The 27,410-nt window shown below is 46.1% G+C and overlaps 1 protein-coding gene across 7 annotated transcripts in view; it reads left to right on the top strand.

The window, feature by feature from the left end:
• Nucleotides 1-27,410, top strand: part of RALB (RAS like proto-oncogene B) — a 52,924-nt gene that overhangs the window by 9,967 nt on the left and 15,547 nt on the right. The window contains exons 1-2 of one of the 7 annotated variants that reach the window (XM_045366949.2): nucleotides 973-1,110; nucleotides 25,728-25,859. In XM_045366949.2, coding sequence (XP_045222884.1) covers nucleotides 25,746-25,859 — 114 coding nt within the window. In that variant the 5' untranslated portion in view covers nucleotides 973-1,110; nucleotides 25,728-25,745. Of the gene's footprint in view, nucleotides 1-972; nucleotides 1,111-1,454; nucleotides 1,857-25,691; nucleotides 25,860-27,410 lie in introns of those variants that run through there. The other 6 variants (XM_045366947.2, XM_005572926.4, XM_065525371.1 and 3 more) reach the window with 6 other exon arrangements.

Genomic DNA, 27,410 nt, shown 5'->3' with positions numbered 1-27,410 from the left:
TGGTTAAGCTGGTCATTTAAGACTAAGGTAAAGCTTCTGTGCTTTTTGATATAGATGCTGATGGAGGGACTGGATCTGGTAGATACATAGCAATCTAATCATGGCCCAAAGTCTCCAGTATAGTACACGTGCATCCTAACTTATAATGATCAACAATGAAATAATTAATTCCACTGTGCCAGCAGCCATGGATATCACATTGCATAAGAGATAGTTCTCTTCCTTAGAGATAAGAGAGGCGGACATTTAAACTGTTAGTTGCGATGCCTTGTGACTCGCATGAGGTCGCACGGTCACAAAACCTGTGGAGGCGGAGGTGGTTAGGGAGGAAAAATCCACCGAGATGAAGCTGTATTGGATACAAAATCACACGTTCTCGGGTTTTGGCAGGAGAAAACCTGTTGGCCGGGAGCTTGACCACTGCATTTCCAGACTCGAGGCTGTGGCTGGGGTGGGATTCTGGCCCTTGTAGGCGGCCTGGGTCCCGTCACCGCGATGCACTCAGTAACTCGATTACTGCTGATGGGATGTCATCAGCGAAGCGAGTGGTGGCGGCAGGTGGAGTCCTGCCCCAGGACCCTCTGGCGGCGTCCCCATCGCCGCGCTCAAGCACTCTTCGCCGCCTCGTAATTTTCTGTTTCTGTATGATCAGGTCTGTCCTTCGCTTTTGCTTTCCATTACTTCGTCCTGGCCCTGGCCTGAATCCCACAACTGGCGCCCCTACCTTTCCCGCCCGCACCCGCCCTCAGTACCGGCGGGCAGCTCCTCCACTGCCGCAGGGTTACTAGCTCCGTGTCGGCGGGGGCAAAGAGGGAAACAGAGGGGGGCGGGGCAGGCGCGCTGCTTGGAAAACCCGCCTCGGATTGGCTGACAGCCCCTCGACGGGCGTGGTTTCCGAGGAGAGGGCAAGAACGGAAGCGAAGGCGCGCTCTCGAGAGGAGGGGTTGCCTAGGCGACGCCGGGGGCGCGCTCGGGGGGTGGGAAAGCGAGCCGGGCTACTCAATGACAAATCGGCGTAGGACCGCTGGGGTCCGGCCCCGGGAGGGGGCGGGGCGCGTTTAAGAGCGGCTGGCCGGGTGCGGACGGCGGAGGCGGCTGGACTGGTCTCTGGTAAGGGTGCGGCGCCCGCGGGCTCCGGGCGGGGTGGGGCGCGGGCTGCGGAGTGGGGTACGCCGCGCGCCCGCAGCGTCTTGATCCCTCCGTGCCGGGCTGTGGCCGGGAGGCGGCAGGACACGTCGCGTCCCGAGGCCGGCGGAGGGCGACGCCCCGGCAGCGGCCCCGCTCCGCTCCAGGGGGCTCCCTGGGGGAGTCTCGGCCTCCCGGGCTGCCTGGGGCTGAGGAAGCGGGGGCGGCCTCCGCCTCTCCCTTGTCGCCGCCGTTCCTTCACTATCCCGCAGATGGCTCTGCTTCCACTTCCTGCCGCGGGCCTCCCGCCCGGGACCGTCCACTTCCTCAGTCCTCCGGCTGCAGCTTGGGCAGGGTTAGGGCTGGGAAGTGTTGCAAAAACTTACTGCCCTCGGAACTTGCACGCGCCGTGAACTGGGCGGTGTTCCTGAAGGGCTTCGGTTTGCTGGTTTTGTTTTGGTCCTGTCTAGCAAATGAGCATAAAGTTATTTCTCCCCCAGCCTCCTCCCCGTTCCTTTCTGATAGGGGCCAGCGGCGAAGGGGCTTCTAAGGGGAAGCGCCTGGACTGGGCATCGCCGCCCCTGTTTTCGCCACCTGTGGGGGTGTGAGGTTATCCGTGCTCGGTGGAGGGCTGCGGAGCTTGTTGCGTCCACACTGCTTGCGTGAGCAGTGTCCTCTCTGTGCTCATTTCCAACGAGAAACGTTGGAACTTCGGTGGGTGTTCTTATCAGGTGAGCCTCCTGGACAGAAGTGCTTGTGCCTGGCGGACTGAGTGAATTGGCCGTGGAAGAGACTTGGCTGATTGCTCATCTGGGTTAACTGTGACTCGTCTTCAGCTCTTGTAGAACAGTGCACTTTCTGCTCTGTCCTGGTTTTCTAACCTCATTTCTTCTGAAGTTTTGGGGATGGATGGTGGGCATGGAGTATCAGAGGGGATAGTGAATCTTTTAGAGGTGTCAGTGACTGATGTTCAAAGCAGAGCCATAAGATGGTTGGATGTCAAAGCTCAGAACAGGTCAAGGCTCAGAAATGGGGCGACCATAAAAGGTAGCACTGCATATTGGGAAAAACAGGAGGGGTGAGTTTGAAGACCTAGGTTTGATGCAGGTTCTGAGAGTTTACCAGTGTTGTGATGTGGAGCACGGTCTTTCCGCCTCTGAGTTCCAGAGTCAACATCTGTAGAGGGGCGATGATAGTTACCCTAATTGTTAGGATTAAACGAAATGGGAACGGGGGAGAAGGCGGCCAGGGAGACATATTTTTGGTGCGTGGTTCTGGTTGTCAGCCGGTCTGCTTTATTCTGACCATATCTGGGGCTTTCCTTCCTTGCCCATTCACATTGCTTCCCGTTGGAAACAGCACTCTTCGGAGATCTCAGCCAGATTTCCCTCTGCCCGAGGAGTAGAACATTTTCCCAGGATTGTCTGTGGAAAATAGTGTAAGTTATTAGGTATCTTTTGGGAACTTGGAACCTAGACCATAAGGATAGAGAAACATGATTTAGAGTCTTTCACGGCATATGAAAAGATTTTGGTAGAAAATGAGAGTAGGAAAGTTCTAAATTCTTGCCTTGGCTGAAGATGGCTTGAGATTCCATGAAAAATTTTAAGCCTGAGAATTGAGATAATCGTGTTTTTTTTTTTTTTTTTTTTTTTTTTTTTTTTTTTTTGTGGTGGGGGAGGCGGGATCTTGCTCTATTTCCCAGGCTGGCGTGGAGTGGTGCGATCACCACTCACTGCAGCCCGGACCTCCCAGGCTCGGGTGATTCTCCCACCTCAGCCTCCGGAGTAGCTAGGACTACAGGCTTGCGCCACCATGTCACGCTAATTTTTATATTTTTTTTAGAGATGGGGTTTCACCGTGTTGCCCAGGCTGGTCTCGGACTCCTGGGCTCAAGCCATCCTCCCACCTTGGCCTCCCAAAGTGCTGGGGATCACAGGCGTGAGCCACCCCGTCTGGCAGGGATAATCCTTTGTTCCAAATCACATAATCCTACTATATCTCTTTGCATTTAGTTACTAAATTCTTACCCCCCCTCATGTAATTTATGGAAGTTAGAAACATCATTAGAGACCTTTCTTGAAAGCTAAATTTGGAGACAACATAACAACTAGAGTGGGAAGAGATCTAGGTGAACTCTGTAGTTTTCCAGTGTAACTTGTCTGCAGGTGGTATACAGGAGTCCCACTTTTCATTGGCTCTAGTTACTGCTAACCAGCCCCTGCTCTAGACATGCCAGACGCTTTTTTGTTTGTTTGTTTTGTTTTTTTAAATGAATGCATGTTGTTCTGAATGTTAGCGCAAAGAGAGCCGAGCACAGAGGAAAAGGAACTCTTCCCTCATCACACGGCGGAGTACGTAAGGAGGAGAGAAACTTACATTTACTGAGTGTCAGCTGTCTATTTGGCACAGATCCACTGATCCAAGCCATACCAGTTAAATATATGGCTTTGGAGATTTGACCATGGGCTGTCTTCTTTAGCTCCTCAGTTCTTTTGGTAGCTAGGAATATAAATACTGGTCTATGTGTACACATATTCTTAGATATTCCAAAAAGCAGAGGGGCCAGTAGGCAAGAGAGTTAATGAGCCTTGGATGGGTGACAGTGGAAAGAAAGATGAAGAGGATGTGGAAGTGAGTGTCAAAGAGGGACCGCATTGCTTACTACAGCAATTGCAAAATTCTAACCCGGTCTCAATTTCAAGTTTGTCACTTTAAAAAAAGTAGCTGCTTATAATTTTCATTAGTGTTCTCTTGGCTGTTTTTGTTTTTGTTGTTGTTGGTGGTGGTGGTGGCTAGTTGTTTTTTAGTCGAAATCTAAATGTGGAAAAAGTTGCCATTAATTGATAATTGCCAATATATTGTTTTCATTGTTGCTTTTGTCAGTGCTTTGTGGGCATTTTATAGATAGCACTGTTCCAAGCTATGTAATTTTACTGAGTATACGGCATGAGTTGAAGGAAATTTAGTAGTTTGGTCCTGCGCGCCTGGCTGCCTGTAGTTTGCCCACATTTTGAATGAGTTTTCTGGGCTGCATAACAAATTTTCCCAAACTTAGCAGCTTAAAACAACAGACATTTATGATCTCACACAGTTTCTGAAGTTCTGGAATCTGGGGACAGCTTGACTGGGTGCTTCTGGCTCCCTCCTGAGGTTGCAGTCATCTGAAGCTCCACCGCGACCAGAGGATCTGTTTCCAAAATGGCAGACTCACATGGCTGTTGGCTGGAGGCCTCAGTTCTACACCCTGTGGGCCTCTCCACAGGGCTTTTCACAACATGGCTTTTCTCCCCAGAGAAAGTGATCTGAGGGGGTTGGGGAGAGAGGGAGAGAATGAATATGATAATGATCAAGATGGAAGCAGCAGTATATTGGTGTCTGATGTGGTTTCGCTGTGTCCCCACCCAAATCTCACCTTGATTGTAATCCCCATAATCCCCTCATGTTGTGGGAGGGACTCGGTGGGAGGTAATTGAATCATGGGGGCAGTTTCCCCCATACTCTTCTCCTGATAGTGAGCTCTCACATCATCTGATGGTTTTACAAGCATCTGGCATTTCCCCTGCTGGCACTCATTCTCTCCCCTGCTGCCCTGTGAAGTGGTGCCTTCTGCCATGGTTGTAAGTTTTCTGAGGCCTCCCCAGCCCTGTGGAACTGTGAGTCAATTGAACCCCTTTCCTTTGTAAATTACCCAGTCTCAGATATTTCTTCATAGCAGCGTGAGAACAGACTAATCCAGTGTCTAATCTTGGAGATGGCATACCATCCCTTCTACCAGCATTCAGACCAGATCTGGTACAATGTGGGAAAGGACTACAAGAGGGGAGGTCAGGGCTCATCAGTATTCTTGGAGGCTAGCCACCACAACTTTTTTAAGGTTTAGTCCAAACATCATTGAGAAAATCTTTCTTTCCGATGTTTACTGAAGTATACTTTAGGAGATGGAAACATAGCTGGGGTCTTTACTATTCTAGAGGCTTTAATATTGTACGTGAAACTTTTATGTTCTTTCTTCTGGTTCTTTGTCAGATGCTGGAATTAGCCAAGTATGCAGTAGCTTTGGAAATTAGAAATTCAGATCTTACTGGTCCCTAAACCAAAAGGAACGTCTGAAGTTTTTTCTTTTACCCCAAAACAAGTTGGTAAAAAAATATTGACAGGGTGATCTCCTTTGATGAATGGCTTAAAATTAGTCATTCATTATCTGTGCGTTCTTAAAAATAAAACTCATTGGCAAAGTAGCTGAAAAATTTTGGAGAACCTAAACCCTCTTACTCTTCCCCATTATTTTAAAACTTTGGATACTGCTTGTTTGCCTAGCAGCTCTTCAGCTCTCTTTTGAGACCCTCATACATTTTCATTATCCACCTGGATAGAAGGGCGCTATTCTTTTAGCTCCGGATGAAATCTTCCTGAAGTGCCTACAGGTAGAGAGAAGAGTTTCTGAATCCTGAGCCTGAGCCTGGCTAAATGACCTCTAAGTCCCTTTCATCTCTAAAAATTTTATGATCCTGATATTTTTTATAATGAATATCCTTTGAGTTGTGCATATTTATAACGAAAGATTTCATTAATCATGTTAAATTTCAACCTCAGAAGACAAGCTTTTCTGAGAATAGCTTTTGTTCTTCCCAATCCAGTTGAAGGTTGTTAGAGTCACTGTTAGGCAGAGTTGAAAAGTCAGCACTATTTGCACTTCCTCTGCTTCCTATTTTTGGCCCCTTTCCCATCCTCTGCCCTAATTTATGAGCTAGTATCTTTCTTTTCTTTCATTCTACTTTCCTTGTAATCTCCCTCCTTCCTCCCACAGGAAGGATTGGTGGCCAGTGCTTTACTGCTGATAGCTGATCCTATTGTGAGGAATGAATTTTAGCCAATGTGATACCTCTAGTAATACTTGCATGGCAAGACTTTTAAACATCTCAAATTACATCTGTTCACTTAGTAAACACTGCCATTTTTTAACATCTTAAGTAGGTCTAACATTTAGTCACTTTCCTCATGGGCATTATCATCTCCTTAGTCCCCACCATGTTGCCGGCCTGGCCTGGTACACACCCACATCTGCTCTTGACCCCTCTGTTTTTCTACTCTGTAGCCACAATTACCTTTTCAACATTCAAGCCTAATTATGTTACCCATTTACTTGAAATACTTCAATGGCTTTCCAGTGCGTTCAAAGGTCCCAGATCCCTAAACTTGGCCTACACCGGGGTCTTGAATGATCCTGCCCTTCCTTTCCTCCTCAGTGTCATCTTGTACTGGGCTCCGCCTTTCTCTCTGCTGCAGATAGCTGTGAAGGTCTTTCTCCAGTTTCTTGACTAGACTTTGCTTCCTCTTGCTTCAGGCCTTCCTGAATGCAGTGTGTGTGTGTGTGTGTGTGTGTGTGTGTGTGTGTGTGTGTACGTATGTGTGCATCAGGGTGGGGGGATATGGGAGGAGTCCTAGGTAGGAAAGTGCTTGGCACATTCACAGGGCTGGAGGAAAGCAAGGAAAAGGCCACGGAGGCCATGGCCAGTAGAGGGTTTAGCTGCTGCTCATGGTGAGCCTTTAAGGAGCATTAAGCACAGTGTCATGTGCAGTGTTAGAAGCTTTGTTGGAAGGGCTGTGTGGAGAACAGATTGAAGAGGGGCTGGAGTGGCAGTGAGGGGTCACTTAGGAAGCTGGGTGACCTAAGTGACCTAAGTGTTGAGTGGATGGTGGCAGAGAAGATGGAAGAAGTGCATGGATTTGAAATGTATGTTGGAGATGGAATCCATAGAATTGGTGATGAATTGAGCTGGGGAGAGGCAGTGGGAGTTAAGAATGACTTCCAGGTCATTGGTAACAATAGGGATACTAGTAGTGACTTTGGTAGCTACTAAATGGGGGATAGTGAAGGAGCAGATTTTAAGGAGGAAGAATGAAGAGTTCTATTTTGGGAATAAGTTGAGTTGTGGCAGCCAGTGGGCAGGGGCAGCAGCAAGGCTGTGAGCCTGGGGGCCAGGAGAGTGGGCAGGGCTGCATCCTCAGGTTCGTAAGTTGTCTGTATAGCCACTGGGCTGTATGCGGTTACCTGGGAAGAGAGTGCAGATGAGGAGGGAGCAAGACTGAACTCTGAGAAGTGCTGCCATCTACAGGGGGAGGAGGAATGCCTGGCAAGTGGCGCCGAGAAAGGGCCCAGAGAGCCACCTGGGAAGCGCTCAGCCTGTGGGAGAATGTGGGCTGTGGAAGCCAGGAGGGATGGCTTCAGGAGGGGGACGCTGGGAGGGGCCTGTACTGGCCTGCTGCGGGCCTTCGCTTTCCAGGCAGCATTTTATCGCTCTTGCTACCTGCTCATTTTAAAGAGGAGGATGGCATGGGAAGGAAGAAAGAAGAGTTTTTATTGGAGCCAGCTACGTGGAGTTTGTGGGTGATCTTGATCTCACAAGTTTCTGTGAGCTTATGTTGGGAGGAAGTTGGATTGGAATGGTTTCCATAAATAGTGAGGGAAGGGAACACAGACTTCTGCTACCCAGAGTGGGGCCTGTGGGTCAGGAGCATGATTAGAGACTAGGTTAGGGGTGCCGAATCTTGGGTTCCACTCCAGACCTACTGAATCAAAATATGCATTTTCACAAGATTCCCAGGTAAACTATGCATTAAAGTTTGAGAAGTGTTAGCATAGATAATTCCTATAGAGGAATTGTGTCATTAGCTAGAAGGATATATGGGGGTCAAAGGCATGCACGCATGTGCGAGTCTTTAGGGTGAAGATTCAAGTCTACACGCTGTTGGGGATGATCTTGTAGCAAAGTAAAGACTGATGGGTGCTGCCGAAAAAGGGTAGTGGTAGGAAGTAAGTTCTTGGGTGTGGTGTTGGTGGAGGGCTTGGCCTTTGCTAAGAGCAGGACTGTGCACTCCGTGAGGCTGGAGACAAGGAGAAGAAGGGCGTGGAAGGTTTGTAGATTTGGTGAAGGAGCCCTGAGGGAGTTTGGGCTTGATGGCTTCATGTTCTCTGGGACAAATGAGGTTCGGTTATCTGTCAAGAGTGAGCAGAGGGAGGGCACGGGGTGAGTCACAGCGAGATTACTAGGAAGTGTGGGGGAGTGCCCATTCGTGGTTTGTGATCATAAGTGCATTCATTGAAAGTGGAGTGCTGGGAGGCTGCTTTCTTGAGTTTCTTTCCCTCGACAGCAGCATTTGCGTGCTGGGTGCAGGTGCTGAAAACAGCGAGTGAGATGGAGGGGAAGGGAGCAGGGAGATGAGGTATCTGCAAGAGGGTTTTCTCATGTCAGGCTTTGGGATCTAAGCTGGTAAGGGAGGCAGTGCAGCCCAGAGGGGCTTGTTACGCAGACAGAGAGTGCTGGAGGCCAATGCTTGCAGGTTTCAAGAGGGCAGAGGATTGTGTGTGGGGTGGTATTTGAACAAGTGAACAAGAAGGATGGAGGCTGAGGCTAGAGGTTAGAGGAGGTAACTGTTTCTGGTGACGGTGAAGTTCAGGTTTTGGCCATGACAATGTTAGATAGAATGAAGGAAAGGGTTTTCAGAGAAGAGAGGATTAAGGACTTGAGAGGGGCCAAGCTTGGCTGGGACATCCATATGCGCAGGTGTCACTGGGGAGGACGACGGGACTTGGGGTAGAACGGAAGTCTGCAGACCAGAAGCAGATGTCCTCAATAAATGAGAGAAGTGACCAGAAGGTCCGTAGTGGATAGTAACGAGGTGAGGGACAGGCTATTATGGCTGGAAAGCCCAGGCCTCAAATGTGTGGGGGCTTTTGTAAGAGGGAGGGGGCTAACGGAGGTACTGAAGTGCAGGTGACACTGAGGAGGGAGGAAGGACACGTATCTGGTCTGTCTGGCCCTGAAGCGCATGGCATGGAGGAGAAATAGCATCTGCTTGATGTGGTGTCCCCAGGGCACACCCAGGTCTCAGACAGAGCTAGAAGGTAGAGGAACATTCTTAGAAGAGGTGGAGGCTCTCGAAGGGTTTGCTGGGGTGCCTGAGGTTGCAGGGATCAGGTGGGTTAGCCATTTCAGGAGGTGGATGCAGTTCTGTTGGGTTGAGAGCCCTAGTCATAGGGAAGGGTGGGGACGCCTGCACTTCTGGTGGTGACTGTTCAGGACAGATGTTCAGCAGTGTGCTCCCCCTAAGAGGAGGGTGGTCCTGTTCTAGCACCGTAGTTCCCAAACGTGGCTGGGGAGGTGGCACCTTCCTTGTGTGATCCTCTCAGGCTTCACACACTGACACAGCAGGGAGGAGAAGGCAAGACTGTTTTTGTTAGAGCCGTTTCAGGAGTTGCTGGGGAGATTTAGGACAGGGACATCCTGAAATGCCCATTGGTTATGCCTCTAAGGGAAATTACATTGTGTTTTGAGTGGTGAAGAAAGAAGGGTGTGAAGGGCTTCCGTTGATGAGAATATGCCTGTGCTTGTTACCCGGTTGAGTATGCCTTTGGTACATGTTTTCCAGGTGTCCCTCCCCACTGCCCTGAGACGTAGGCAGGGCAGATATTGTCAGTGAGCGGGAATGACTTGCCTAATCCTCTAGTGAGTCAGTGGCTGAAGGAGGACTTGAAGCCAGGCCCCTTCATTCCTCGGGACAAGGGGAACTGCATCTGAGTAACAAGTCTTTTGCCTTACCTGTTTCTTATGGACTGGCAGCTTTTCCTGCCTTAGCGTGTATTTGGCTCTGAGGCCGATTGCTTTTTCAAGACCTTCTAGAATATTAGAGTGATATTTATTTATTTATTTTGAGATAAGTTCTCACTGTTGCCCAGGCTGGAGTGCAGTGGTGAGATCACAGCTCACTGGAGTCTGGACCTCCCTAGGGTCAGTGATCCTCCCGCCTCAGCCTCCTGAGTAGCCGGGACTACAGGTACATGCCACCACACCCAGCTAATTTTTGTGTTTTTTGTAGAGATGGGTTTTGCCACGTTGCCCAGGCTGGTCTTAAACTCTTGGGCTCAAGCAAGCTGCTGCTTTGGCCTCCTGAAATGTTGGGATTACAGGCATGAGCCGCTGTGCCCAGGTGAGAGTGATGTTTAAAGAGCAGCTAAGTGCTTACTGAGAACTTCTTTTAATAGGTATTCCTTCGTTTAATCTTCATAACAGTCCTGAGGATATAGTCCTCCTGTATTTCATTTTATTTTTGAGACAGAGTCTCGCTCTGTCACCCAGGCTGGAGTGCAGTGGCGCAATCTTGGCTTACTGCAGCCTCTGCCTCCCAGGCTCAAGCGATCCTCCCACCTCAGTCTCCGAGCCCAGCTAATGTTTTGTATTTTTGGTAGAGATAGGGTTTCACCATGTTGCTCAGGATGGCCTTGAACTACTGAGCTCAAGCAATCCGCCCGCCTCAGCCTCCTAAAGTGCTGGGATTATAGGCACGAGCCACTGCGCCTGTCCTGTACTGTGTTTTATTTATTTATTTGTTTGTTTGTTTGTTTGTTTGAGTCTTGCTCTGTCGCACAGAGTGGAGTGCAGTGGCGCGATCTCCGTTCACTGCAACCTCTGCCTCCGGGATTCAAACGATTCTCCTGCCTCAGCCTCCCTAGGAGCTGGGATTACAGGTGCCCGGCACCATGCCCAGCTACTCTTGTATTTTAGTGGAGATGGGGTTTCACCATGTTGGCTAGATTGGGCTCAAACTCCTGACCTCAGGTCTGCCTGTCTCAGCCTTCCAAAGTGCTGGGATTACAAGCATGAGCCACTGCGGCCAGCCTATCTGTCTGTCTGTCTGTCTGTCTGTCTGTCTATCTATCTATCTATCTATCTATCTATCTATCTATCTATTCGAGATGGAGTCTCACTCTGTTGCTCAGGCTGGAGTGCAGTGGCGAGATCTCAGTTTACTGCAACTTCCACCCCCCGGGTTCAAGCCATTCTTCTTGCCTCAGCTTCCCGAATAGCTTGGATTACAGGCGCCCACCATCATACCCGGCTAACTTTTGTGTTTTTAGTAGAAACGGGGTTTCACCATGTTGGCCAGGCTGGTCATGAACTCCTGACCTCAAGTGATCAGCCCACCTCGGCCCCCCAAAGTGTTGGGATTACAGGTGTGAGCCACCGCGCCTGGCCTTGTCCTGTATTTTATAGATCAGACTGAGGACGAAAAATGTTAACCAAAACTGTTGGCTTCCTAATGGCAGACTTCAAGTCAAGGGTTTGTTTTCCTGTCCCACACTGTAGTTGGTATATAACTATTTTTTAAAAATTCTGGTAAAATGTACATAACATAAAATTCAACATTTTACTTATTTTCAGGGGTACAGTTCAGTGACATTAAGCACATTTACTTTGTTGTGCAGGGATCACCACTATCCATCCCCAGAACTTCTTCATCCCAAACTGAACGTCTGCACCCATTAAACACCAACTCCCCACTCCCCTCTTCCCCCAGCCCCTGGCAGCCGCCATTCTGTCCTGGTTTCTGTCTCCCAGTGTGATTGTTTTGGGTACCTCATATCAGTGGAATCATAGTATTTGTCCTTTTGTGTCTTGCTTATTTCACTTAGTATAATGTCTTCAAGGGCGATCCATGTTGTAGCATGTGTCAGTTTCCTTCCTTTTTAAGGCTGAATATTCTATTGTACATTTATACCACATCTGATTTATTTGTTTATCTACTGATGGACATTTGGGTTGTTTCAACCTCTTGGTTATTGTGTGCTGATGTGAACATGAGTGTATAAATATCTGTTGAAGTCCTTGCTTTCAGTTCTTCTGTATATACAGCCACGCATCACTTAATGACGCATATGTTCTGAGAAATGCTTTTAAGCAATGTCATTGTTTTGCAAACGTCATGGTATATTTACACAAGCCTAGGTGGCGTAGCCTACTATATACCGAGCCCGTATGGTACAGCCTTTTGCTCAACATGCTACCTGCACGTCATGTTACTGTACTGAATACTGTGGGCAGTTGTAACACAATGGGGAAGTATTTGTGTAAACATATCTAAATGTAGGAAAGGCCCAGTGACAGTACAGGACTGTAATCTTATGGGGCCACTGTTGTATACGTGGTCTGTCATTGACAAACGTCTTTATTTGATGCATGACTGTATAACTACTATTTTTTGTTGTATATTTTCTCTCAGGTCTTTGTCTTAGAGCTTGTGCTCTGTGTTGCCTGCCTATGCATTTTTCTCCCTCTTTAGTGAACTTTCTGAGCCATAGATCTATGTCCCTGAAATAAGTTTCAACATTTCACATCATACTTGAAGCTCTTCCCCACCCCACTCTAATCCACTCATAGAGCACAGACCATGTAGTGGCTCAGAGTGTAGACTGCTAGGGCTCCAGTCCCAGCCCTGCCATCCACTAGTTAAGTGACTCTGGACAAATCATACAAATTCTGAGAGTATGCAATATACTAGAGATGCTATAGCAGTAGAAGTAGTAGTAGAATCTGTTTAAGTCTCTAAATAGGATTTTATTTGAGTAAGTAATTCAGAATAGGGACATGTATGCTAATTCCAAATTTGCCTTCAGCTGTTAGGAGTCCCGTAGCTCTAATGTGTCCACAGCTGCCTCTTCAGGTAGCAGGAACTTCAGAGCGAATCTGTATAAATTGGTAACCATCTGTAAGGCTAGCAAAATCCCAGATTCCATGGGTGGGTAGAGGGGAACTTTATTTCAGAAATAATTATATTAAAATCAGTTTGCAAATTGCTCCCACCATTTATCATTGCTTTATAGTTCAGGAAAGTCATGAGATAAATGCATTAATGTTTCAGAGCATACTAGGCTGCACAGTGGCTCATGCCTGTAATCCCAACACTTTGCGAGGCTGAGGCAGGAGAGTCACTTGAGGCTAGGAGTTTGAGACCAGCCTGGGCAACCTAGTTTCTACCACGTTTGTTTGTTTTTTTTTTGAGACGGAGTCTCGCTGTGTCACCCAGGCTGGAGTGTAGTAGTGCAATCTCGGCTCACTGCAAGCTCCGCCTCCTGGTTTCAAGAGATTATCCTGCCTCAGCCTCCCAAGTAGCTGGGACTACAGGTGTGTGCCACTACGCCCAGCTAAGTTTTGTAGTTTTAGTAGAGATGGGGTTTCACCATGTTGGTTGGCCAGGATGGTCTCAATCTCTTGACCTCGTGATCCACCCACCTTGGCCTCCCAAAGTGCTAGGATTACAGGCTTGAGGCACTGTGCCCGGCCAAAAATTTTTTAAAATTAGCTGGGCGTGGTGGCATGTGCCTGTAGTCCCAGTTACTCGGGAAGCTGAGGTGGAAGGACTGCTAGAGTCCCAAAAGTTGAGGCTGTAGTGAGTCATGATCACGCCACTGTACTCCAGCCTGGGCGACAGAGTGAGACCTTGTCTCAAAAAAGTAAGTAAGTAAAAAGCTTACCAGCTACCACTTATCTTTTTGAGGCCTCACAACCCAGGTGGAGAACACCAGCTCTGGTGTTTTATCTACCGAATGTTGATCGTCCCCTAAGTACCAGGCACGCTGGGCACACAAAGATGAATGGGCCTGAAGTGTGGTGGGAGAAACAGACCTCATCTTGGGGGAAATCACCATTTTCCCAAAGTGAAATGGTAGACAGTATTGACAGGCATGGGGGCCCTCTGAGACTGGGAGGATGAGCTGGCTGGGGCATATCTCGGAAGGTGAGGAGGAAATATTCCGGCTGAGTCTGAAATTATAGGCGATCTTCCTCCATCAGGAGGAAGGGCAGTCCTGGCAGAAGGAATAGCATGTGCACAGAGGTACAGACCGGAAGCAGCCTCCTGCTTACAAGAAGGGACTCCAAAGCCTCCTACTTTTTGTTTTAATTTCATTTGTTTTTGTTAATTTAGTTTTTCTTTTTTTGGGGGGGTGGGTGGGGAGGGACAGGTAAAAAGGTATCTGTTAGGTAACAGAAATACCTAAAACAAATTTCCTTAGGCAAACAGGAGGGCTAATTAGAGTTGTTTCGCATATCTAATGTCAGAAAAAAACAGTCAAAAATGGAAAGATAATTTAGATCACTTAATTCAACTTTCTGATTTTTATAGACATGGAAAGTGAGTCGTAAAGTGTATGAGCATATAAACATATTCCATTCCCTGGTGCTAATTAGAATAGCAGCTACACAAGGGAAGGGGAACTTGACCAAGGAGGTCAGTTGACTCAGGCCAGGGTCTGGGTATGAGATCGGGAGGACTGGGTCCATCCTGTCTGAAGCTGGGTCAGGGAGCCAGGCAAACGAGTGAGGCAGGTGGAAGTAAGAGTGTAGCAGGCTTACGCTGGCTTTCAGATAGTGTATGACCCTTCCAAAAGCGGCAGCTGCTCCGCAGCACCAGCCGAGTCGTACTTAGGAATGTCAGACTTCTTGATTTTTTAAGAGATGCCAAAAATTTGGACTTTATGTGAAATCGTTCTTTAAAAAATGTAAGTAACTAAATGAATTTTTTTTTTTTTCTTTCCAGACGGAGTCTTGCTTGGTTGCCAGGTTGGAGTACAGTGGCACGATCTGGGGTCACTACAACTTCCGCCTCCTGGGTTCAGGCGATTCTCTTGCCTCAGCCTCCCGAGTAGCTGGGATTACAGGCACGAGCCATCATGCCCAGCTAATTTTTGTATTTTTAGTAGAGATGGGATTTCACTATGTGGGCCAGGATGGTCTTGATCTCCTGACCTCATGATCCACCCTCCTTAGCCTCCCAAAGTGCTGGGATTACAGGCGTGAGCCACCATGCTGGCTTAAATGAATTCTTAAAAGCACTATATGAACAAACAAAGTATGTCTGCAGGCCACCAAATTTTACAAATTGGCATCTCTGCTTTTGCCAAGTGGTGAAAGCTGATCCACAGCAAGGAAGAGAGACAGAGCCAGCACGTGGCGAGAATCACAGGGATGGTCTGGCAGCTCTCAGGGCCCTGTGTCCAGTTCCTCCCGAGTCCCAGCCCTATCCTCGGCCTCCTTCCTGTAGCATAGTTTTTCGTTTTGAGTCAGTGACATACACTAGTAGTCTGCTAGTAAATCCCCCTTTGTGGTATAAGTTAATTTACCTTATGTTTGTTTTTGTGGAACTTTTCAAACATACACGAAAGGACAGAGAATAGTACATAATGCACTACCTTGTCACCATCAGTCAATGAATGACTAATCCGACCAGATGCCATGGCTTATGCCTGTAATCCCAGATACTCTGGAGTCGGGGGCAGAGGGCCCAGGACGGGAGTGTGTGTGGGGGGTGTTGCTTGAGCCCAAGAGGTCAAGACTGTAGTGAGTCATGATCGCACCACTGCACTGCAGCCTGGGTGACAGAGCAAGAACCTGTCCTAAAATAAATGAAATCCAATCAGTGTTCAGATTTCCTCAGTTTACTTTGTTCAAATTAGGCAAAATAAGGAGTATGTGTTTTTTAAATTTTTTTATTTTTAAAGCAGAAGAAGAGACCAAGGCAAGCTTCAGATCAGGAATGAAAGTCTATCAGAAAGCTTTAGAACAGGAAGGAAAGGAAAGAATAGAAGGAAAGTCCAACTTCATTGTTGCCAGTATTAACTGTGTGTCCTACAACAATTCTTTGTTTATATATGAACAAACAAATTTTTTAAACAAATAACATTGTATTATATGTTTTCTGCACGTTTCTGATAGAATTTGGATTATTGCCATTTTGTACCTCCTAAATGGATACATCTGGACATTGTTCCCTGTCAGTACATATAGCACTTCCCCATTCTTTTCAATAGCTGTATAATCTAAAATTTAGTTCTAATTTGGTTCATTCCTTCTGTGGGTTCATGGTCTTGCTGACTTCAAGAATGAAGCTGCGGACCTTTGTGGTGAGTGTTACAGCTCTTAAAGGTGATGTGTCTGGAGTTTGTTCCCAAGATGTGTTCGGAGTTTGTTCCTTCTGGTGGGTTCGTGGTCTCACTGACTTCAAGAATGAAGCTGCGGACCTTCACAGTGAGTGTCACAGCTCTCAGAGGTGGCACGGGCCCAGAGAGTGAATAGCAGCAGGATTTCTTAGGAAGAGTGAAAGAACAAAGCTTCCACAGCATGGAAGGGGACCCAAGCAGATTGCAGCTGCTGGTTGGGGTGGCCAGCTTTTATTCCCTCTTTTGACCCCACCCATGTCCTGCTGATTGGTCCATTTTACAGAGCGCTGATTGGTCCATTTTAGAGAGCGCTGATCGGTCCATTTTACAGTGTGCTGATTGGCGCATTTTACAAACCTCTAGCTAGCCACAGAGTGCTGATTGGCGCGTTTTACAATCCCCTCGTAAGACAGAAAAGTTCTCCAAGTATCCACTCGACCTAGGAAGTCCAGCTGGCTTCACCTCTCACTATCATAATTTATGCAAGAATTCCCCATTGATGGAAATTTTAAAGATTATTGTAGCATTCTTTGTGGTGACAAAAAATCATTCTTGTAATTATATCCTTATACTTTTATAGAATAAATTCCTAGAAGAGTTTTACAAACAATTCTTTTAGTTGTTGCTTTTTTTTCCCAAAAGGTTTTGACAGTTAATATTATTATCAGTAGTATTCATTTCCCCAAACTCTTGATGAACCCAATCTAATGTTTTATTTACATTTCCTTGACTACTAGAGAAACGGGGTTTACCTTCATATGTTTGTTATCTGTGACCACTTTTAGGTCTTCATTTTTTGCCCATTAAAAAAGTTAGGTTGTTTGACTTACTGCTTTACAGGGGCTTTTTATATATTAGGGATATTACTTTGTTTTGTGTTGCAAATATTTTCTCCTAATCTGTTTGTCTTTCAGTTCTTCTTATAATTCTCTCTTGCTTTTCAAATTCTTTTCCCCTTTTTTAACTGTTGAATTAAAGATTTCTTACCATATTTTGATTCCCTGCATTTTTCCATTACTGCTTCCTGTTGGAACGCTTCTTTGAAAAAAATAACAGGAAGTTGAATTTTAACTCTACTGTTGAGTTTGAGCTTTTGTAAAGTCAAAAGACAAAATTATCACAAATGTAGTTTAAAGATCTTAACTGGCTTTATTTGCAGTTCTGGTATTGGGTAGCACGTGATTCCATAAGATTGTGTTTGAGTGAGCTAAGGAGAGGAGGCTGACTTTGTGGACAGAGAAGGGCTGAAGAATGCAGAAACTAAGAACCCAAAATAGGCCATTTCAAAGTTACTTTCTTTGAAACAGGGATTCAGAACAGGGAGACAGAACAATGGAAAATAACTGGTTAAAATCGGGTTAGTTTTTGTTGTAAGGATTAAAACAAAGGAAAGGTCATTTCTGTGATTATAGGAAAATGTGATTATAGGAAAAATTTCTGACTGAGGTGTGCCCTCCACCTTGACCAGTCTCCCCTTGGTGTTCTACTGAAATAGAGCCCTCCCTTCTCTCTTGTTTATTTAATATTTGTTATAGGTATGGATTTCTGGATCCCTAATTTTTCAGGGGTCTGTTTTCAATACCGTTCTTGTTTTTGTCCCTACATCGTCCCAGCTTTAGGATTGCCAGACTCAAATATTATTATGGCCAATATATTAGGTTACCTTCAGTTCATACTGTCTGGAGGAGTGCTGAATGCAGTTATTTGCAGGTGTATAATGTTTGACTGTTTTGCTGAGTGCTTCTGTTGCCATATTACTCAGGACACAGAATTTTAGGAGGGGGACTGAGAGTTTAGTTTCCCGTAGGTTTTCAGATTCTCGTTTGTGATTTTCATGACAACCCTATGATACTGCAGGGTGGTATTTGGACTCGACTTACCAATGCATTTCCTCTTTGCTCAAGCTTAACAAAAGACTGACTATATTAGCCTATGGGACTAAGGCTAGTAGAAACCACCTCTTCATCCTACCATGTATGGTTTTATATACTGTGATTTGCTTTCAAAATACATTTTGCTTCTCAAGTGAATATATGTTCTGGTATTTGGTTTTATGCTAAGTGATAGAGAGTCCTATCTAATATTAGTGTTTCATATAACATAACATAGAAAAACCATTTCCCAGTGCTCTTGCCTCCCCTCCCCAACAAGTCATCTAAGTGGACATTCTTAGTTTGGAGTGTCTTGTTATTCTATATCCTTGTTGATTCGGTGCCTTACAAGCTAAGATGGGCTGGAGGACCTGCCTAGCAGTGGCTCCCTGTTTTCTCTAGAATCAGAGTTTCTTAAGATGGCACTTTAGGCCCATTTGTAGACAGACAGAGCTATCTTTGGAGACTCATTACCCAGGCACTTCCCCATCCCATACTTTATGCTTCAATATTATGTGATGCCTGAACCCACTGTGATGTTTCATGCCTTTGTTGCTTTGCACGTGCTATGTATTAAGCTGAAACATGCTCTCACTCCCATCTGCTGAATGGACTGTTACTCACCTTTGGAGCCTTCCTGATTCCCTTTTCCTGGAGTTCATTATGCTTTCCATTATGTCTTGTACCATCTTTATCATTGCATGTGAGAAATTACATTAAAATGCTTTATTTATAGAAGTCTCGTTGGGAAGACTGAATTTTCTAAGGGGAGAAACCCAAAACTTGGCACAGAGTAGAGCCCAAATGTTTTTTGAACAAATTTGAGTCAAACAACAGAGCTTTTGTGCGAGTAGATAGAAACATGTTGAAGGGTGCCGTCTTAACTCAGGCTGCTATAACAAAATACCATAGACTGGGTGGCTTAAACAACAGGAATTGATTTTCCCACAGTTCTGAGGCTGAAAGTCTGAGATAGGGCACCAACATGGTGGGTTCTGGTGAGGGCTCTCTTCCTGCCTTAGAAGAAGAGGAAGAGATACCTGAGCTGCCTTCTCACTGTGTCCTCACATGGTGGAAAGAGCCCAGGTATCGCTTCCTCTTCTTATAAGTGCACCCATCGAATAGGATCAGGGCCCTATCCGTATTACCTTATGGTTTGCAAGCGGTCCCCACCCCAAGATGTAGTTCTGAAATTGTTAGTGAATTCAGTGGGGGAAGTCTAATTGCTTTGGGGAAAATGAATGTCTGTGCTTCATGTTAGGGACGAAGTATAAGCAACTTGTACTGAAATACATCAGAAAATGAGATGCATTGATGGGTAGAGAGATGACAGATGAATGGATTTATGATAAAGCAAATGGAGCAAAATGTTGATTGTAAAGTCCAGGCGGTGAGTGTATGGATTCACAGGACAGTTCTTTCAATTTTTCTTAGTGTTTGAAACTTTTTGGGATAAAATGTTGGGGAAGATACCTGTATTTTTTTCAGAACACGTTTATTGGGTAGGCATTTCCATTATAGCCATTAAATCATTACTGTGAGCTTCTTAAACTTGACTGATTTTTTTTTTTCCTTCCTGCTCCTTCTCCTCCTGTCTTTAGTCAGTTCCCTCAGATCTCAGTTCATATGATGTCCCTCCAGGAAACTTCCTCTGACCTTCCAGCCTGATATAGATGTGTCTTTCCATGTTCCCAGGGCACCAGTTGCATACTTCTGCCATAGAATTTATCATCTTGTACTGTAATCATTTACTTACTAATCTGTCAGAACCACTAGTCTTTGAGTTTTTTGAGGGCAAAGACTATGTTCTGGAATGTTTTTGGTACAAGAAAAAGCAAACACAACAATAGACTCTCTGTGGCTTAAACAGTTATAAGTTTCTTATCTCGAATACCCTGTGTCATCGCCCGATGGGTCTTCCTGCCCACTGCAGAGACAAAACCAATTCACTGAGACCACGGTATTGCAGTAAAGAGAGTTCAGTGGACTTGAGGCTGGCCACCTGGGAGAACTGGAATTATCAGTCAAGTCAGTCTCCCTACAGGCTCAGAGGTTAGAGTTTTTCAAGGATATTTTGGTAGGCAGGGGGTTAGGGAAAGGGTGCTGCTGGTTGGTTGGGGATGCAATTATAGGGTTGTGGAAAATGGTGCTTGTGCACTGAGTCCACCTCTGGATGGTGGTGAGGAACCACAGAACTGGTTGAGTCATGAGTCCAGGTGGGGTCAGTCTGAAAAACATCTCAAAAGACCAATGTTAGGCTTTACAACACTGATGTTATCTAGAGGAGTAACTAGGGTAGTCCCAATCTTGTGACCTCTGACCATGACTCCTGAGCAGTAAGGGATTATAGAAAGGAGGCCTATATTTTAGCGGAACTCGGGCCCCTCCCATAATCCTAATCTCATGGCCTTTTACTAGTTTTATAAAGGCAGTTTCAGTCCCTGAACAAGGAAAGGATCAATTTTAGGGAGGGACTATTATCCTTGTTAAACTAGAAATTCCTCTCGTGGTGGGTGTGGCCTATGCCCAGGAATAAGAGAAGATGCCAGCCTGTGAGACCAGAGGCACGATGGAGTCAGCATGTTGGGCTTCTCTCACTGTCAGAATCTTTGCAAAGCAGTTTCACCCAAAGTCTGGAGGTTGCTGTTTCCAGGATTGGTTCAGTGAGGGGCATGTGGTCAGCACCTCTACCTTCCCTGTTCTTTCCCTTAATCGTGCCAAGTTGACTGAAGCAGTGATATAGGCTGGAAATATCCACTATGGTTATTTCAGTTTTTGAACTTTAAGGACAGATATTTTGGGAAGTATCTGGGTGTGCTGAATAGTTTTCAATTCATTTATTATTTCTTCTATGTAGATTGACTTTATTTTTGAAAATAGCAGTTCAGAATTAGATAACTACACCTGTTTGAAAGTATCCCCCCACCCCCAAGCCTGGAAAAATATCCGTTTCAGACGGCCATAATAATTCATAGGACCAGGACTGCTTCCGAGAAATTGTGTGACAGGTTGATGGTCTGGAGGTTCCAACCTCATTCACAAACCTCAGCTCTGTAGGAAACGGTGTGGACCAGAAATGAGGCCAGAAGTAGTTTCACCTTCTAAACTCAAGCCTTTTGGGGAGGTCTGCTTCTTATCCCATTTATTCTATTTTAGCCACATTTCAGTGTGCATAATTATCTAGTTAATTGCTTAGTTCACTTATTTAAAAAAAAAAAAAGCTCGTAATTTGCAAAGGGGAAGTGGAAAGAACGCTTGGTGTAGGCAGGTAAATGGTCAAGTGTAGCGGGGAGAACAGCAAATGTGATCTGGACTCCTGGCAGCCAAGGCCCTTCACTAACTGATGAGTGCCCTGAGGTCATCAGGAGAAAGCTTGATTATGTTCAGTCTTTGCTGTTTCAGAAGACAGAGAAATCTAATACATGAAAAGTAACTTGCAATACTATGTAAATATGGCCTCAAACAGGTTTTAAATATAGGAAGGTGTAGATAAAATTCTGGTATACACAGTTAATAGTGAGTATCTTTGGGTGATAGAATAATAGGTGCTTTTTATGTGTATTCTGTAAATTTGCTATGAGCATCATTACTTTTCATTTAAAGTACTTAAAAAGTATTTTAAGCATTCAAAATGGTTCTTTTTCAACTCCATCTGGTCTTTCAATGATGTCATTTTTTTTTCACATTTTGCTTTTGTCTTTGTTAAAATTGATCAACTAATACTTTTTATAACACTTGCCTGAAGAGTCCTGCTTGTTACTGCTATTGACTCTCATGAATTGCGATTTGCTTGTGTTTTGTGAGTTGGAATTATAGGCTTTACCTGTGAGACTCACGAACTGTCTTCATTGCTCCTTGTTCCCCCAGAAAGGTTTCATTTAGCATTCTCTGGGGTTCCAGCACTATGGGCATCCTGGGACCACTTTTCATGTTACTTTATTGGCTTTGGAGGAGTGTTGTGGGTATAGGTTTTCAGGAGAGAATTTCCTACAGCCAGAGCCCAGGCAGACAAGCTTCCTTGTCATTTTCCTCTGTTGGCTCACGGATGGTATGCTCCTTCAAGGGTCTTGATTTCTCAGTTCTCAGTTGAAAAGGTGTCTCAATTCTAACTCCTGCCTTGTGTGTGTGTCTGGTCTCCCAGCCATGTGAATGTGTGTGTGTGTCCATGCGCACACATACACATGTATGTTAAATCCTAGATTACCAAGAACAGCAACCATCCAGAACTGCAGGAACTACTGCTCTTACTGCTCTGATTCTTTCCTGTTTGGGGATCCTTGCTTTCTTTTGAGCTCAGCTGTGCATTTAAGGGCAATTCTAAGCCTTGGCTGCTCATGAGGATCACCTGGGAATCTTTTAGAATTTCTTGTGCCCAGGTCGCATCTCAGATCAATTCTTTCAGAATCTAGGGTAGGACCCAGGCGTAAGGATGTTTCTGAAGCTCCCTGCATGATTCTGTTGTGTAGCTAAGAATGGGAACCACTGATTTAAAATGATGTTGTTTTATTTCACCCAATGATGTGTGTGTGTTGTGTGTGTTTATTTTTCTAGTGGGGATGTTTTCAGGCTATCTCATCAGCAGTAATGGAAATAGGAGTCCACCATGTTGTAGTTAGAATGAACACCGTCTTAAAGTGGCCTCGTTGTCTGGGGTGACACCCAGAGTTCTTGGTCTCATGGCCAGGGAAATCAAGGATGCAGACACACCAAGGGTGAGGTTTAGAGCAGAAATTGAATAGGTGAAAGAAAGAGAATGGTTTTCTGCTACAGAGAGGGGTCCTGGAAAAAGGGTTGCCATCCTGCAGTGAAATGCAGAGTTTTTTATAGATGAGCTAGTGGGGAGGCAGTATCTGATCTACATAGGGTGTATAAAACTGGTTAGGACCAAATGTGCCATCTGCATAAGGCATGAATCTCTGGCAGCCCCCATGACAGTCTTTCATTATGCAGGTGGGTCCTCAGCCTGAGCTACTCCATGTTGCTTATTTCTTTCCTTTTGTGCATGTGCTAAAAACAGGGGAGGTGGAACCTCCATGGTGAACATACTTGGCCCCAGGTAGCCCTTCTATTGGTGCAGCTGCTGGCGTGCAGCTGTGCAAGCTTCTGGCTTCCTTATCTATGTGTGCAGCCTGATCTTCCAGGCTGCTCTTTTTTAGAAAATAAGTGATTTCTTGGGCTGCTTTTTGTTAGAAGGGAAGTTCTGGCCAGGTGCAGTGGCTCACACCTGTAGTTCCAGCATTTTGGGAGGCTGAGCTAGGGGGTGGATCACTTGAGCTCAGGAGTTTGAGACCAGCCTGGCCAACATGGTGAAACCCCATCTCTACTAAATATACAAAAATCAGCCAGGCAGGGTGGTGCGTGCCTGTAATCCCAGCTACTCAGGAGGCTGAGGCAAGAGAATTGCTTGAATTGGGAGGCAGAGGTTGCAGTGAGCCGAGATCGTGCCATTGCACTCCAGCCTGGGCAACAGAGTGAGACTCTGTCTCAAAAAAGAAGAAAAAAAAAAGTTCTGCCGAGGACTCTTTGCCCTCACTATTTGCCTAAATGGTTTCTTTCTACCTCCTGTATCACTCTTACAATTAGATGGGATGGAAACCAACATTGATTCATTCCTACTGTGTGGTCGGTGCTGTGCCTTGGTCTTTCCCATGCGTATCCCATTTAGTCCTCAGAACATTCCTGCAAGGTAGGTGGGTGGTTGGTTTTATGCACGTAAGAAAACTGTCTTGGAGAAACTGAACTAGTTCTAGGGTCACACAGCTCACAAATGGCAGAACCAAACTCAGGCCTGCCAGATGCTCAAGCCCTACCCTTTCTCCTTGTGTTTTGGTGTATGTGAAATAGGTTTTTGCATCCAAATTGGTTAAAATAAAGATTGGCACTTGGGTTACAGTAGATTCCAAGTCCCTGTTAAATATACTTACTTGGGATGCTTTGCCATCCCACAGTACTGGAGTTGCTGTATTCATTTTATCTTCCTTCTGATGAGGGCAAACTGGTTTTGAGATTTCTTCTTTTAATTCTCATGTGTCATGAAGGGGCATTTATTCTTGAACTCACTTTAATCAACCAGAGGGATGTGTGAGGCTGTGTAAGAGTGTGAGAGCATATGTGTTTGTGAGAATATGTGTGTATGAGAGCATGAGAGTGCATGGGAGCATGTGTGAGTGTGTTGTGTGAACATGTGAACATGTATTTGTTAGAGCATGAGAGCATGCATGGCATGAGCATGCGAACATGTATGTGTTAAAGCCTATGAGATCGTGTGTGAGCATGTGAACATGTATGTGTGTGAGAGCATGTGTGGTGTGAGCACGAACATGTATGTTAGAGCATGTGAGAGCATGTATGAACATGTGAACACGTGTGTGTTAAGAGCATGAGGATGTGTGGTATGAGCATGTGAACATGCATGTGTTAGAGCATGTGAGTGATGTGAGCATGAACATGTGAGAGCATGTCTGAGCATGTGAACACGTGTGAGAGCATGTGAGCATGTGTGGTGTGAACATGTATGTGTTAGAGCATGTCAGAGTGGTGTGAGCATGAACGTGTGTGTGGTATGAGCATGTAAACATGTATGTGTGTTAGAGCATGTGTGAGTGTAGTGCATGTGTTGTGTGAGAGCATGAGTGTACCTGTGAGAGGACAAGTGTGTGCGTGATAGTGTATGGAGAGTGTTGAGAGTGTGTGACCTTGAGTGTACATATGAGAGCACAAGGTTGAGAGTGTGTTGCGAGAGCATTGTGAACGTGTTATAAGTGAAAGTGTGTGTATATGAGTGTGTGATAGTGCGTGTGTGATGAGTGTGAGCTTGTATGTGAATGTGAGCATGTATGACAACATGTGTGTGAGCATGTGATAGTGTGTGAGAGCAAGTGTGTGAATGTGTGTGAATGTGAGAACATGTGAGAGCATGTGTGAATGTGAGAACGTGTGAGCCTGAGAATGAGTGATAGTGTGTGAGAATGTGTGTGTATGTGAATGTGTGAGTTAATGTGAGCGTGTGTGTGAATATGTATGTGAACGTGTGTGAATGTGAGTGAATGTGTGTGAATGAGAGCATGCATGAGTGAATGTGTGTGCGGGGATGTGTGTGAATGTGAGTGAATGTGTGAGTTAATGTGAGCGTGTGTGTGAATGTGTGTGTGTGTGTGAATGTGAATGTGTGTGAATGAGAGCATGCGTGTGTGCGAGCATGTGTGTGAATGTGAATGTGTGTTAATGTGAGCATGTGTGTGAATGTGTGAATGTGAGCATGTGTGAGAGAATGTGTGTGAATGAGAGCATGTGTGAGTGTGTGTGCGAGCATGTGTGAGTGAGCATGTGTGAATGTAAATGTGAGAGTATGTGAATGTGAGCATGGTGTGTGTGAGTGTGAGCGGGTGTGTGTGAATGTGGGCACGTGTGAGCGTGTTAGTGACCGTGTGTGTATGAACATGAAAGTGTGAGCGTGTTGTGAGTGTGTGCACGTTATGGGGTAGAGGGCACGAGGGCAAAGCGAGGAGTGAAGCTAAAGAGCTGGGGATTGAGGTCCCGAGCTGTTCTCCGTGGCAGCCGAGGACCGGGCAGAGAGGTAGGAAACTGGGCCCAAGAGCGGTTTGGTCTCTGCCTCAGTGAGGCCCTGCTGAGGGTCTGATGATTTTTGGTGACTGGGTGTCCTCTCTATCCTGCCCAGTGAGGCGGGTGCGGGGTGTGCGCCCCCGTTTCTCCCCTCTAGCCTTGGCTTTGCCCCAGCTCTGCTGGGGTAAGTGACTTCCCGAGTTGTTGGAGGGCTTGCATCTCTGCCCTGAGCCTGGAAGGAGTACTTTCCTGTTGGAATGTCTGGGTTAGTTAGGCTTTAATGGAGGATGTGAATGACGTTTGGTTTCAGCTAGGTTGAAAGCAAATTGCCTCTAAGTCTTTGTCTTTGTCATCAGCAGCTCTTCACTGGGTCATCTGTCTGTGTGTCACAGCCTCAGAAGACCAGCGAGATGGCTGCCAACAAGAGTAAGGGCCAGAGCTCCTTGGCCCTCCACAAGGTGATCATGGTTGGCAGTGGAGGCGTTGGCAAGTCGGCCCTGACGCTTCAGTTCATGTATGACGAGGTAAGCCCTGCTAGGCACAGACCACCTTCCGATGGCATTGGCTGTAGCAGTGTCCCTGCTCCCACTGTTTCTGTGCCAGTCCTCCTGTGCACAGGGGTTCACGGAGCAAGTCTGTGTTGAGGTGGCTTCTGAATAGCTTCCTAGGAAGGTCTAATCAGCATAAGATCTGGATTGCTGATTCTAGGTAAATAATTTCAACTCTGGTAGGGGTGTGAGAGATCTCTGCAGGCATCGTTTCTGTTGTTACACTGCGAGCTTTCTTTCTGACCAAAGCAAGGGAGGAGAGAGGAGCCTTTGTATAGGTTTTCCAAACAACGCGAGCATTTAGCCTTGCGCTTGTCAGTCATGGGAGAGAGTGAAAGGGGAGCTGAGTTGTCATACAACTTAATCCTTTCCCATGTGATAGACATCAGATCCAGTTCTCCTGTGCGGCAAGGTAAAGCTTGCACTATCCTTGCCCAAAATTTACGTCACGTACTTAATGTGGATAACATGACTGGTGTTGAGTTCAGTGTGACAACACAGCGTTGATCCGCAGAGCCACAAAAGTCCCTGCTTGAGCTGTTTCCTAGGATACTAGGCCTACTGTGGGCTGTACGTCTGCAGATTCAAGCAATGTAGAATGAAACGTTGCGGAATGAAAATATTTGGGGAAAAAAACCCAATGGAAAATAACAATACGACAATAAAAACAATACAAATTGAAACATGCGGTGTAACAACTATTTGTGTAGCCATTTCATTGTATTATGTATTATAAGTAATCTAGAGATGATTTAAAGTGTACGGGAGGATGTTATATGTAAATGCTGTGCCATTTTGAGGGACTTGAGCATCTGCAGATTTTGGTATCTGATGGGGGTCCTGGAACCATTTCTCTAAGGATACCGAGGGATGACTAGTACAGGCAGGCAGAGTGTTCCCAGCAGAGCTTAAACCTCAGGGCCTCTCACTTGCATTGCAGCCGCATTGGCTTTGTGAGATTTGCAAAAGAAAGCTGTCGCAACCACATCAGTTAAGATCACTATCTCTTTTCACTAGACTTTCCCATTGTCCTGCTTCCTCTTTTTTTTTTTTTTTTTTTTTGAGACGGAGTCTTGCTCTGTCGCCCAGGCTGGAGTGCAGTGGCCGGATCTCAGCTCACTGCAAGCTCCGCCTCCCAGGTTTACGCCATTCTCCTGCCTCGGCCTCCCGAGTAGCTGGGACTACAGGCGCCCGCCACCTCGCCCGGCTAGTTTTTTTTTTTTTTTTGTATTTTTTAGTAGAGACGGGGTTTCACCGTGTTCGCCAGGATGGTCTCGATCTCCTGACCTCGTGATCCGCCCGCCTCGGCCTCCCAAAGTGCTGGGATTACAGGCTTGAGCCACCGCGCCCGGCCCTGTCCTGCTTCCTCTTATGCTGGGTGCCGTTGGTGTGGCCATGGGCATTTTCGGCCTCTAGCTGAGGGAAGTTGAATTGGGCTGGGTTGGGTGGGAATAGTGGTATGTGTTGGTGTGGTTTAGAGTCATGTGGTGTGTGGCGATTATCGCTGTCTGCAGGCGTACTCCCACT

The sequence above is a fragment of the Macaca fascicularis genome, chromosome 12 (genome assembly GCF_037993035.2).
Source record: "Macaca fascicularis isolate 582-1 chromosome 12, T2T-MFA8v1.1".
NCBI lineage: Eukaryota > Metazoa > Chordata > Mammalia > Primates > Cercopithecidae > Macaca > Macaca fascicularis.
Note: the sequence above shows the minus strand (reverse complement) of the source record. Positions and strands in the feature narration are given on the sequence as shown.